General features: G+C 36.9%; 1 protein-coding gene across 1 annotated transcript; it reads right to left on the reverse strand.

Moving 5' to 3' along the window:
* Positions 1 to 373: 373 nt before the first annotated feature.
* On the reverse strand, positions 374 to 6,260 carry LOC137018763 (E3 ubiquitin/ISG15 ligase TRIM25-like). Its single transcript, XM_067383487.1, has 6 exons — positions 5,600 to 6,260; positions 4,826 to 4,921; positions 4,488 to 4,721; positions 4,255 to 4,414; positions 3,950 to 4,153; positions 374 to 927 (listed from the first exon to the last, which is right to left on the reverse strand). The coding sequence occupies exons 1-6, from the start codon at positions 6,176 to 6,178 to the stop codon at positions 683 to 685; spliced, it is 1,518 nt and encodes a 505-aa protein (XP_067239588.1). The 5' UTR covers positions 6,179 to 6,260; the 3' UTR covers positions 374 to 682.
* Between the last annotated feature and the right edge of the window lie 8,463 nt (positions 6,261 to 14,723).

The following is a 14,723-nucleotide window of genomic DNA, read 5'->3' on the forward strand; positions in this document are numbered from 1 at the left end:
TGTATTTTAATCTACATGGAGAGGGTCGCCCCCTCATGGACAGCGCAACACAAAACAAGTAAACAAAACAATATAACAACAAATATGGGATATTAGTCTACAACCAAGGCACTACTGAGACAAATAAAAGCAAAAACTTACAAGTGTGTTACTGATCTTTTAAAAATAGTTTTATAGTTTAGTTTAATAAATTATCATAATTAATACAAAACGTTAATAATAATAATAAAAAAAAAAATCACTTGGTTCCACTAAAATAAAACAGAACACACTTAACTTTTTAAGTTTTATTTAATATTTTGACAATTTCAAAATGTACTTATCTTTTTACATTAAGTGAAAATCCAAATCTAAATATTTATCATTTCCCCAATTTAAATGATTTGGTAAGTGGGATTTGGTTGCCAAAGCCCCATGCTAAACTACAACCACAGAGACTTTGCAAAGACCCCAAATGACATATGTGATTGATACAGGCTGCATCAGAGGGCAGATTGGTTTCACTTGATAATTACAGACAGGTGTATTGGATAAGGTTGGATCTAAACTCTGCAGGTCGATAGATCTCCAGGAACAGAATTGGGCAGGTGTGACTCTGGGTCTCTGATGCTCCTGGACCTTTACTAATATTGTGGAGGGTCTGGGCTGTGACCCTGGATCTCTGAAGCTCCATGACTGGACTCTAATGTGTGGAGGGTCTGGGCTGTGACCCTGAATCTCTGAAGATCCTGGACCGTAACTTTACTATTGTGAAGGGCCTGAGCTGTGACCCTGGCTCTCTGAAGCTCCTGTACCGTGACTCTACTATTGTAGAGGGTCTGAGCTGTGACCCTGGATCTCTGAAGCTCCTGGGCCGTGACTCTAATGTTGTGGAGGGTCTGGGCTGTGACCCTGGTTTTCTGAAGAACCTGGACAATGACTGTGACACTGTGGAGAAAAGTTCATGGTCTAAAGTTAAACATTTAGTCAAGCAAAGGTACATATTTGTAAAACAAACAAACAAACAAACAAAAAAACACTAAGATGTTCCATAAGTTCTCGGTTTGTGGAGCTCCTATGTTTTTTTTTTTTTTTTTTAATTGTTTGTTTGTCCTCCAGAAGATGCAAATCAGTGAAATGTGTTGACATGTTTGTAAAGCTTTGACAGTTTGGCTTTAAGACCCCATTGTGAATTATTCAGTGAAATTATTCTCCTCACCTGGACAAATAAGGACATTTCCAGCTCTACTACTTTGTGCTACATAGAAACCTGGATAACTAATCTTTTCTGGACAGTAGATTACATCTGCCAGGCTTCCAGCTGTTCAGAGCATCCCTCCTCAAGTATATGCAAAATGGAAAAAAACAACATGGAGCAACAACATCCAGACTCTGATATTATTCTCTGGGACTTTAACAGAGCAAACCTGTCCCTTGAGCTGCCCAAATACAGAGAGGACATTACATGCCCCACCAGAGACAGAAACATTTTTCACCACTGCTACACTACAATAAAGAATGTATATTGTTCAGTTCCCAGAGCAGCTTTTGGACTCTCTGATCACTGCCTAGTTCATCTTCTCCTGACCTACAGACAGAAACTTAAATCTGCCAAGCCTGCAGTAAGGACTGTAAAGAGATGCACCTATGAAGTAGAGAAAGATCTACAAGACTGTTTTGAATCCACTGATTGAGTGTTTTGGCTGCAGCCACTGATCTAGATGAGCTCACCGAAACTGTGACACAGGGGCGATTCTAGGGTCAGAGCTATAGGGGTGCTGAGCACCCAATGAGCCCCACTGCCACCACCCACCCTCTTTTCACACAAAAACAAAAAATATGTCTATTGAAAAATAACTTTATAATTTTAACATTGATTCAACTAACTCCAAAATCCAGATTTTTTTTCTTTTTTTAGCCTAGTTATTAAATGAATAACGAGACACAAATTCAATCGTGTTTGGTCGCATTTATTTTTGATCACAGTGCATACACACAAAACTTTTAGTCCAAAAGTGCGCACATTTGGAGAAATGCACGTTTACCTCAGATTTCATTCGATATAATATAAGCGGGCCGCACGCCGGGGTTTAATTACCGAGGTCAGAAAATGTAGTATGCTAGGGGGGTTCGGGGGCATGGTCCCCCGAGAAAATTTAGATTTCCCTGGTGTACATATGTGCATTTTAAGACGTTTTAAGGCCAACAAATTGGATAACAATAGCTTTAAAACCATGTCCACATACATGCATGCACAGTTTTGAGGCGGCTTTAATCGCATGTTTGGTAATTTCATGACTTAACTTACAACAGAACAACGACGGTCATTGCTCGCAGTTTCTTTTGCGCTTTATTTAAGCTATAATAAAGTAATTATGCAGCGCGCGCCGGCGCATTTGCACATGCAATTCTTTAGTGCGCGCCACGAGCACAGTATAACGGCTGATTGGACAGTCGTGTTAATTTTTCTGAGTTTTACCGACATAGCCTGACAACATCTCATCTGACCGTAGTTCACTGTTGTTCAACTGAAGCTCCCTCGTTTGATTGCGCCTGGCGCTGAGGTGAGGTCGAAACGCGCGTCTGAAAAGTGTCCCGTTTGTTGTGGTCGTAAAGAGACAGTTCTATATAAACTCAGCGTTTTACTTGGCGATGTTTTAAAAAAGATTTATATTTTTTGTATTTTATATGCTCTGTTGGTGGTTTGAGGAGTAGCATGGGGGATTTTTTTTATACTGACTCCAGTAGGCTACTCGCCGATATGGTTTCGGAATCGGAACAACTCTAGGTAAAAGGGAAGAAGTGTGAGACAGCTTTGGAGCAACTTAGTTGATTCACAACACTACATAACGGGTTCTCACTCTGCGTGTGTTTCGCGCTGGATGACGGTCGTGCTGAGCGGTGCAGGTACAGAGAAGTAGAAGAAGAGAAGAGGATGACACCATTTGCTAAGGGGGATGTTTTCATTTTCATCCTTAACACATACATTTTAAACCACAAACTACGGAGTATGTTTTGGACGTTATTTAACCTTGTAAAAGACGAACAAAAATGTTAAAATAACATTTCTTACTCCAAGTTTTAGGGGTGCTGAGCTCCCTTTTAGGGGTGCTGAAGCACCCCTAAAAAGGGGCTAGCCTCGCCCATGCTGTGACATCCATGCCAGTTTCAGTGCACTGGTAAGCTAAGAGAAGCTACTCTGAAAAGCTGAAAGTTTTCAGTTATCAGTGTGGAAAAGACATAAAGACATCACCAAATACAAGACAGAAGATTAGGAAAGCTCTTGGACCAAACAGTGTCTCATCCACCTGTCTGATAGTCTGTGCAGACTAGCTTTCACCCATCTTCACCCAGATCTTCAACAGATCTCTGGAGCAGTGCAAAGTCCTTTCCTGGTTCAAATGTTTCACCATCATCCCCATCCCAAATAATTCAAAGATCACAGGACTGAATGGCTTAATGTCAGTGGTCATGAAGTCATTTGAGAGCCTGAAGAATATTATTGGACCCTTGCTAGAACCCCTTAAGTATGCTTATTGAACAGACAGGTTAGTACGTAATGCAGTCAACATGGCACTGCATTACATCCTGCAACACCTTGACAGACTGACTACTAACTTATTAAATCAGGGGGAACCTCAAGTGAATATTAATTCAAAGAAGTCCTGCTGACAAAAGAAGTTTGGGAATCCTTGCATTACATGTAAGTATGAAATGACAATTTGTTGTTTTTAATGTATTTGAAGGACCTTCTAAAGATGTGATTAAATGACTCACTGAAGAAAACATGTAATCTTGTAGCCAATAAAAAAGGTGCTGCAATCTGATTACAAGCATTTTATAATGTAATATCTAATAACAAGTACATTTTGAAACCTGATTACATAATATAGATTACATGTAGTCAGTTACTATCCATCATTACCTACAATCATACATTGTGTGTGTGCATTTTATTAGTAACCCTTACATTGTAAGTCTTCCTTGTCCTCATCATCATCTTCCTCATCATCCTCCTCTTCCTCATCATCCTCATCTTCTTCCTCTTCTTCCTCTTCCTCATCATCCTCATCATCCTCCTCTTCCTCATCATCCTCATCTTCCTCCTCATCATCCTCATCTTCCTCATCATCCTCTTCCTCCTCAGATGAGAAATCGACCCCAGTGTATCTCACTATGGAAACCAACAGTAACTTAAATTGTTAAATTTTATAACAATTACATCTATATGTTACATGATGCGCATCTAATATTTGAACATCCGCAGTACTTTACCTCTACTAGATATCTTTCCCAGTGTCTCTTTGCAAAAATCCTCAACTTTCTTTTGTAACAAAGAGACAGATTTTCTAACATCATCATAATGGATACGAGTATTGCTGGCAGTCTTGAAATATTTTGTAGATTTGGGGGGAAATGGGAAATACCTGAAACTCTGCAGACAAAAAGTAACTCAGCAGACAAGATATCAACCATCCAGCATTTATATCACTATCCTGTTCTACTACCTGTAGGAAAAGGATGTGATGCTCTGCGTGTGAAAGCTGCTCAATGTCAGCATCTTTTCTCTTCAGGTCATCAATCTCCTGCTTCATTTGCTTCATGAGTTTTTCAGCTGATCTCACTACAGTCTTTTCCCGAGATTTGATCAGCTGTGTCACCGTAGAGCGGCTTCTCTCAATGGAGCGGATCAACTCAGTAAAGATCCTCTCACTGTTCTTTACTTCTGCCTGTGTGGAGCGCTGTTAGGACACACATCACAGTCAGCTGTTGCACATGGACTGTGTATCTTGTTGCCACATGGCTCATCACTGACTGGAACAGAGTCGACATGTAACCAACTCACCTTATGAGTCTGCACAACCTCTTTCAGCTCCTGAAGATCTTTCTCTCTCTGCTGGATTCTAGTTTGGAAGTTTTTTTGTGTTTGTTCTAGATGTTTCTGTTAAACAAAGAAATCACTTAACTGACTTCATATGTAATGTTAAAATATACAAGTCTTACTAAAAACTGAAAACTAGTAGTTCATTGAAATGTAATGACTATACTTCTAAAATATAGCTTTAATCTACACATGCTGATTTAAAAACATGCTGTCACATCCTTTTGTAATGAAATATAATGATAACCTAAAATCTATCTTTATTGTTATCTAAAAGGTGTCGGTCCCACTTTATATTAAGTGGCCTTAACTACTATGTACTTACATCAAAAAATATGTACAGTGTACTTATTGGGTTCATATTGAATTGCAAAACACTTTTGCTGCTATTGAGGTGGGATACAGGTAAGGATAGGGAAAGCTTTGGTGGAATGGGTAGGGGTAAGGTGTAAGGGATGGGTCAACAGTGTAATTATAAATGTAATGCAGGTGTTTTAAAATATAAGTACAATGTAAAAACATGTATGTACACAATAAGTGCACTGTATCAAATGATTCATTTAAATGTAAGTAAATAGTAGTTAAGGCCACTTAATATAAAGAGGGATCAAAGTGCCACTACAAATGCACAAATATTAAAATATTCTTAACCCAGAAAGAGTGAAGCAGCTTTTACATTTTAAATATGTGAAATTTATTTTTTTAAATGCAAAATAAGTAATGGAATTTGATTTATACCTGTTTCTTTGTCATCTCTTCTGTAGCTCTTATAGTTTCGTGGTTTTTGTGTTTATCCATTGTACACAAGTAGCAAATACAGCACTGGTCAGTGCGGCAGTAGATTTCTAGTTGTTTACCGTGTTGAGGACAGATCATCTGTTGGAGTCGTCCAGTTGCATCGATCACTTTGTGTGGCTTTCTTGAGCGAAATTCTTCATGACGTTCAAAATGAGTCTGACAGTAAGATTCCAGACACACCAGACAGGACTTGACGGCTTTGTGTTTTCTTCCAGTGCAGACGTCACACTCCACATCTCCAGATTCAGCAGGAACAGCAGCATGGAGTTTAGTCTTCTTCAGTTTCTCCACCATTTCAGCCAAAATGGTGTTTTTACCTAAAGCAGGTCTTGGAGTGAAGGTCTGTCTGCACTGAGGGCATCTGTAAACTCCCTTCTGATCATCCTGATTCCAGCAGCCGGTAATACAGCTCATACAGTAACTGTGTCCACAAGGAATGGTCACTGGATTCTTCAGTAGATCCAGACACACTGGACACATGAACTCATCCTGTCCCACTGAAATATTGGCTTCTGCCATTTCACTGCATATGAACAAGAGAGAGACACAACAGCTTACGTTGCAGGGTCTTTCAGCTGAACAGTTGAATTAATTTCCTGATTATTTGTCTTAGCGGCTCAAAGTGCAAAAAGGCGTGTCTGTATGGTGTGACTTCAGAGAACTGGAAAGTTAACTTTTTTCTGAAAGTGAAACTGAAACTATAAATAAGAGAACAGTGCTATAGGCAGCCAATAGATGTGCTCAAACACCATTTATTTGTTTGTTTGTCAGCTGGAGCTTGTCAAATCATAATGATTCTGTAGGCCGGTGACCTTTGAAATCGGTGCGAGAAATACAAGGCATTTGCTATATCAGAACATTTGATATAGACTTTGCAGAAAAAAATCAATATAATGTTTTTATTCAGAGTCCCTCTATGGCAGTATTAAGAAAGGTATCAAGGTTATTATAGTTTAAAATGTATACTATAATTGCCATAGCCAACTTACCTCAGAGTAGGTTTTATATTTCATATACAGTACTGTAAGTGTGTCTATTTTCCTCAGCATATCACATTACTTTTAAGTGAATTCCAGTATGTAAGGCAATGACTGAAGGAAAGTGAAAATACATCAGGGAACCTATTAGTAATTAATAAAGAATTATTAGATAATTCTGCAGGAATTAGCCTACTTAGAACCTGCAACAGTGTTGTATAGTGAAGATTTAAGGAACCCATTAGTAATTAATAAATAATTACCACATAATTCTGACCAAACACTGAAAAAATAAACCAAAAATGGCTCTGCCTCATCCCAGCGTTTGGGTAAATAAATAAATAAATACATTTATATCTGTGGTAAGATGGACAGTTATGGCAAGGCAGTGGGGGTGGGGTTCCTTTCTGAAGCTGATTTCTTACAGAACATGTGCACAAGCATGTAATTCAAGCAAGTAGATTTTACCATACAGAAAAAATTCTGAGTCTTTTTGGGAGTGCAGCATATTATGCAGCATATAAATGCATATTTAATTTCGATAATAATAAGTGGTGGACTGTAACAAAGTACAAAGTAGTTGTAATTTTACTCAAGTAATTTTGAAAATGAATCATTTTCTGTTCATTAGGAGTTAGGCTACTTCATAGTTATTTTTCTTGAACATTAATTAGTAGTAATTAATAGTAGTTCTTCAGGAGGTATGACAGAATTCATTAGTTATTGATTAGCTAACTGTTACTTAACATAATCATAAAATTCTATTACATACGGATTAGTTAACACATCTTCCTTAGTTAACAGTAGTGACTTAAGTGATGAAGAATTACGTATTAGGTCTTCAGTAATTCCTTATTAGTTATGCAGTAAGTAGGAAACAGTATTCTAAAGTGTTACTCTATAATTTACTAATTTAATTTAATATTTCTGCCAAAATTTCAAAATGTACATTTTTCTCTTTTTATGCATAATGTGACTTGCAAAAAAAAAAAAAAAAAAAAAAAAAAAAAAACAGGTGTGCTGTGTTTCACAGAACCAAGATATGCTGTTGTTGCAATATTAGCTATAATAACAGAACAGTTTTGAGTATCATTGTTTCAGAAAGGAGGTTAAGTGAAAACTCTGAGTATGTTAACCCTGAAATGAGGGAAACTCTGGGTTTTCTGTTTCAGAATGGGAGGTATGTCAAACCCGAGAAAGCAGGGTAAGTCAAGCCCGTTTCTGAAAGAGAAATAACTTCTACTCAGAGTCAATTACCATGGTAACTTACTTTGTGAACCTAACCTGGTCGGGAGCAGGTTTTCTTTGGTAAACCCAGAGTTTCCTTCGGTCTCCTCCCCCTTTTTAAAGTGCTAGTGATGCTTAAATAGTTAACTCATTCATTCACACTGCAAAAATGAGTATTTTTCATCCTATTTCAAGTAATGGATCTAAATTAAGTGCATTTTACTTAAGTAAAATTATCAATATCTGCCAGTGTGGTTATAAAAATAATCTCAATGCAAACGAATATATACAAAATGTATTTATAATTTATTGCCTACAACATTACAAATACATTTTGCATATATTTATCATATATTATTCTTATATTTTAAATAATTCATAAGTGTATTTCCTATGTCTGATGAGTACATTTAAAGCTGTATGAAAGATGGGTTCAAGTGTACTACAAGTGGTAATTAAATACATAAAAAAAAAAAAAATACAAAGATAGTATGTTAAAATCACATTTTAGTTCAAACTCATGGTGTCTCAAAATAGCACATTTGAGTACACTAAGATGTTCTTAAGATTATCTTAAGAAGTGCTAAAGTACAGCTTTTAGTATATTAAGTACAAAATAAGTGCACAAAAATAGAGCACTTTAAGTACATTATGGAAGTGTACTAAGTGTACTAAAATAAAGTGTATTCTACTGCACTTTTTTCACCTGGGTATTGCTAAGTGCAAATTTACAGTAGCTCTGCCTACCAGCATGACACCAGGTTAAAAGTGACATATGTTCTCGTGGCTGCCGTGCTGTAGGCAATAGTGTGTTGGGTGCAATGAATTAACTTGAGATGTGATTGAGTGGGTTCGAATCCACCTTTTGCCGAGCTCTCTATTCTCCCTTTTCCCATCACATATCACATCAGAAAGGCATTTATTTTCAATAAAAATGAAGAAAATTTTCTAAAAGTGGAAGTAAATTGCATAACGAGTGTTTAATAACAATAAAATCGTTTATACTCTTATTATTTCGTCCTGTTAAATTATTATTTTTTCTTCTTGTATTAGTACATGTGAAATACCATGAAAACTCAGAGTTTCCTATCTCAGAGTAAGTCAACTCAGAGTTCAAGTTTCAAGTTGGTTGAATCTCCTTATTGAAACGGGCCCCTGCTGTGCTGCTAGAGACTGGATATACTCTTCTGTACTGTATGTTCATTTTTTGTTCTTTATTGTTGTTTGTTTGCCATCTTCGCTTTATATTTCACAAAGCATTATTTTGTTTCGCTTCAGCTATAATGAGAAGACATCCACACTCTTGCATTGCATGATAGTCCATTTTGGGGGTGGAGCAGGGGTGTGTTTGTTTTGGATATCAGCAGTGTTTATCTGAAATCACTTACTGCACCTTTAATCTTTTCATAGCTTGATGTTGATCTTACTGTACTGCTGCTGTGGTTCCCACAGGTTTCATTTAGCTGGGAATGGCTGCTTCCATTAACCCAGACACAAACAGAACTTAGGCAGAGGCTTTCTGAATGAGTTTGTTATGGAGAGCAGTATTTGCTGATTAAGCGCAATCCTGTGTGAGAATCCTCAGTTTTAGGATTTCAGGATTTCAGTTTTAACCTCAGTTCCTTACAAGTATTGAAGATCAAGGATAATTGTGTCTACCCTACTGCACTTGTTGCTCACGTGAGTTTTGCTTCAGAACAATTTTGAAAAAATAAAATGTTTAAATAAGTTTAGAAGTAAAATACATTATGATTATTTATTTAATTTGCCACACAAATTACTAAGGATGAGCTGATATGATAATCAGTATCGTTACCGGCTCCAATACTGCCATTCTTTGCCGGATTGGGTATCGGTCAGAGGAGACCGATCCAAATCCGATATAGTGCGTATACTTTTTTGTGTGTTAGGCCCCACAAAAGGCACAACATCATTATAAAGCACCATAAAGTTTTCTTGCACTATATTCCAAGAAGCTTTTCCATATGTGAGGTACAGATGAATATTTAAAGGGATAGTTCACCCAAAAATGAAAATTTGATGTTTATCTGCTTACCCCCAGGGCATCCAAGATGTAGGTGACATTTTTTCTTCAGTCGATCACAAATGATGATTTTTAACTGCAACCGCTGCCCTCTGTCATTCAAATAATAGCAGTAGATGGGAACTTCATCTATAAGAGTGAATAAACCTTGCTTAGACAAATCCAAATTAAACCCTGCGGCTCGTGACGACACATTAATGTCCTAAGACACGAAACGATCGGTTTGTGAGAGAAACCGAACATTATTTATATCATTTTTTACCTCTAATACACCACTATGTCCAACTCTGTTCAGCTTCCTGCTGAGGTCAAAAAACGCGTTGTGATGACGGAAGTGATGTCTCGCCCATATACTTCAGTGAGCACGAGACATCACTTCCGTTGTCAGAGCGCGATCAGACCTCACTAACAGGAAGCTGAACGAAGTTGGACATAGTGGTGTATTAGAGGTAAAAAATGATATAAATACTGTTCGGTTTCTCACACAAACCGATCGTTTCGTGTCTTAGGACATTAATGTGCCGTCACGAGCCGCAGGGTTTCATTTGGATTTGTCTAAGCAAGGTTTATTCACTCTTATAGATAAAGTTCCCATCTACTGCAATGATTTGAATGACAGAGGGCAGCGGTTGCAGTTAAAAATCATAATTTGCGTTCAACTGAAGAAAAAATGTCACCTACATCTTGGATGCACTGGGGGTAAGCAGATAAATATCAAATTTTCATTTTTGGGTGAACTATCCCTTTAAGTTGTTAAATTCAAGTTCACATAAACTCTTCTCTCCACTGCAACAGTCAGTCATTCTCCATTCAAACTGCGTGTTGTGTTTGGTTACGGCTCTCTCCAAGATGATTCAAGGTTCATTATACTTGGTCGAATTTTTGGTATCGGACCAGATCTGAAAAATGGTATCGGTGTATCCCTACAAATTACCACCACTACAAAATACACCAATCATCCTGAGGTCCCAAGTCCTAGATCTAAAATTTCCCTAGCCACCTCAGGTGCAACCCTAAATGATAGTGGGAAGCAGACAACTTGTGAAGTCATAATCGATGCCTGATGTAGAAATATCATTCTCTATTTGTCCCATTGACATTCATTATATGAATAAAAATGACAACAATAAACACTGAGACATTTTATCAAATTATCTTATTTTATGTTCTGCAGAATAAAGACAGTTGGTGCAGGATGAATAACAGATGAACAGAATAAATAAATAGTAGTTCCACAGCAATACATAACTTTGCATGATTAACATAATTAACTATATTACCGTTCAAAAGTAAGATTTTTTTTTTTTAAGAAATTCTTTTATTTAGCAAGAATGCATTAAATGGATCAAAAGTGGCAGTAAAGATACGTTACAAATGTAACAAAAGATTACTGTTTCAAATGCTGTTATACTGAAGCAATTTTAGCAAAGAATCCTGAAAAAATGTATCACATGTATCAGTACAATGTGTAACGGCTGCTACAGTTTTTCCATCACAGTTATTTTAAATTTAAATAATGTCATTTTACAATATTACTGTTTTTATTTGTTTTTGATAAATTCTTGGTAGGCATAAAAGACTTATTTCAGAAAAATTAAAAAAATATCTTACAGACCATAACATTTTGAATAGTACTGTAAAATATTTTGACATTACTGGTATTTTGTATTTTAAAATACAGCCAGTAATTAAACCTCCCTCATAGACCCTTTACGGATTTCTCAGAAGCGGAAGTTGTCATAGTTCTATTATTTTCTATTGGTGAATGAGAGAATACATTAAATTTACTCAAATAGCAAAAGAAAAACTCCAATAGTGTTTTCACAACTTTCAAAAAGAGAAAAAAAATAGAAAGCAATTGATAAGGGCAGTCAGAAGAGAGAAAGATGTCATTTGTACCATAACTCCAATAGCCTCACAGCGTTAACTAGTTTTTTGTCATTTGATATAAACCAACGTGTCATGATCACCATCGTTCCTGTCAGTTCCCGGACTACATTTCCCACAATCCTCCCTGCCAGACACATGTTCACTCCACACCAATCACCTGTTGCCACATACAGTTTAGCACACTACCTGGACTATAAATAACTTACACACACACCGCCTGGTTGCGAAGTCTTGTTTACCCAGTGTGACATTTCTGAGCGTTTATATCCTGTCTACCTATCTGTTGTTGATCCTGCCTGTTACCCGTTTACGATTCCTCTGCTGCCTACCCCTGACCTGTGCTTTGTATACCGACCTGTGAGTGATATCTGCCAGTCCTGACCTCTGCCTGTATCTGGATTACGATTCTGTTTGCCCTCTGCTGTACCTGTCTGTTCCTGTTTTGACCCTGCCTGTACGACCACGCTCACCTTTAATAAAAGCTTTGCACATGGAGTCCAGCTTCGTTACAAAACGTAATATAATACTAAGCATATTATAAATGTACATACCTTTATTTATTTATTTATTTTTTTAAATGTAAATATAAAAAAACTATGCAGGATTTCACAGTCTGTGAAAAAGGGTCTATTATTAAACAGCTGACCCATTACTGAACCAAATGTCAAAGAACAATTTTTTTTTTTTCCTATACAAAAATGTTGGTAAAACTTTCCATTTGTTAATAGCATTAGTTACCTACATTTGTTAAAGGGGTGGTTCAGTGCGATTTCACTTTTTTAACTTTAGTTAGTGTGTAATGTTGCTGCTTAAGCATAAACAGTATCGGCAAAGTTACAGCGCTGAAAGTTCAATGCAAACAGAGATCATGTCTTTTAAAGTTCTGGCAGTTTATTGCCTACAAAAACGACCGGTTTGGACTACAACGCGCTTCTTCCTGGGTTGGTGACATCATAAACCCTGCAAACACGCCCCCGGGAACACGCAACAAAGTGGCCGAGGCCATGTCGCGCAGTATAATGGAAGCGGAAAGGTTGTGTACACCGGATGCGAGCGGCGCGACGCGTAAAAAGATAACAGAACCCATTATAATCTGTGATATTTTCTACACTGGATGTGCAGTGGAAGACAGCTTCCAGAAATTACACGAGTTTAATGCTGGATTTACACAAATGCTTTTACTGAAAGATGGAGCAGTTCCCACTTTAAAAGCAGAAGCTGCTGTTTATTGGCTTCAATCTGTAAGTAGGCTACGTTTTATTGTTTGTACATGTCTTTTAAACGTATAGTTCTGTTGCTATTTTTTGGTTGCATCAAGGACATATACAAAAAGCAACTCGTTTTTGCTTCGCTAGCAAGTTAGCTGTATTATAGTGCATACTTCTCCAACAAACACAAACAAACTTCTATGTTCATAGACAAACAGTTGTTCATGCTGTAAACACAGTCAGTTATGTCTTACAGGATCAAACAGATAGGACAAACCACATCTTATATTTCAAAAGAGATATCTGTGCATTATTGTGAATGCAGCTTATTAGATCTCCCACTCTCTATGATGTCATGATAATCAACAGTAAAGCTGAGAAAGAGAAAAATCACAAACAGCTCTTGAAAGAAGAATGTTCAGATACTCTTAAATACTGAAAGCACTGTTTGTTTATTGCTTGTAATATGTATATGTGTATTCTGTATCTGTAAACTACTTAGATGTCAATTAATCTAAAGCCTAATCCTGGCTAAATCTGAACCCTGTCTTCTATTAGTTTATTTAAAATTATTAACATGCAATTGTTTTAATAATTTTTTTAATGTGTAATTATTTTATAAAGTACTTATAATTACATATGTAATTAAATAATAAAAAAGTTTTATTAATAAGATTAATCCATATGAAAAAAAAAAAAAAAAAATCAAGAATTTCATTTTAGGTGAACTATCCCTATAAATACGATTAATAAAAAAAATAAAATACTTTTCACACTTAAGTACAAAAAATATCACATACTTTAAAACTTTTACTCCAGTAATATTCTAAACAGTGCCTTTAACTTCTACCAAAGTTGTTTTCTGGTAAGATATCTATACTTTTATTCAACGATGGCTTCTAAGTATTTCATCCACCATTGCGCTCAGCAGTGAACCTGATGCGGAGGGTCTGGTCTCTGTCCCTGTAGAGAGACTGTAGGAGGTCTTTAACCGTGGCCTTGATGCTGTCCCTATGTTGGTCTTTAACCGTGGCTCTGGCACTGTGGAGGAAAACCCATTTACACCAATGACTCATCAATGACAAATTATCAGATATTCAGTCAAGCATTAATTAAAGCTGCCAAGTTTGTTATAAAAAACAAAAACAAAAAAACAAAAACAAAACAATGACATGTTCCATGAGTTCTTAGATGAAATAGTGACCAGATAAATTAAACATCTTGAAATGGACTCTTAACTGATGACATGTGCATAACAGTTTGCTTATAATATTGTGCTTACGCTTTATTCCAGTGGTTTTCAATCCTGGACCTGGGTATCCACTGCACTGAACATTTTGTATTAGCCGCCTTTTCACTGCTGACGGTCACACCTAGAGGGCAAGCAACAGTCGTATCCAAATGTAGCGTACAGTGAAAAGGCGGCTTATGCGTCTGACACAGTCAGTGTGTCTCTTATAATCTGACACAGTCAGTTTAGGCAAGGAATACACACTAACAAGAAGCGACACTCAATAGAACGTTCCATTGCAACACCGGCGCCCAGCAGGAGCCCTGCGTTTCCACCATTTTGGGGTGAAAGCGAGTCGGCAGTCCACTAGTTTCTATGGCAATATCAGCTGCTTTGTTAAACTGAAATCAAACTTGAATGATGACAACACAGAATAAAATACTATCACTAGTGATCATCATATACTTTTAACAGTTCATTTTACACA

Source organism: Chanodichthys erythropterus, chromosome 4 (genome assembly GCF_024489055.1).
Source record: "Chanodichthys erythropterus isolate Z2021 chromosome 4, ASM2448905v1, whole genome shotgun sequence".
NCBI lineage: Eukaryota > Metazoa > Chordata > Actinopteri > Cypriniformes > Xenocyprididae > Chanodichthys > Chanodichthys erythropterus.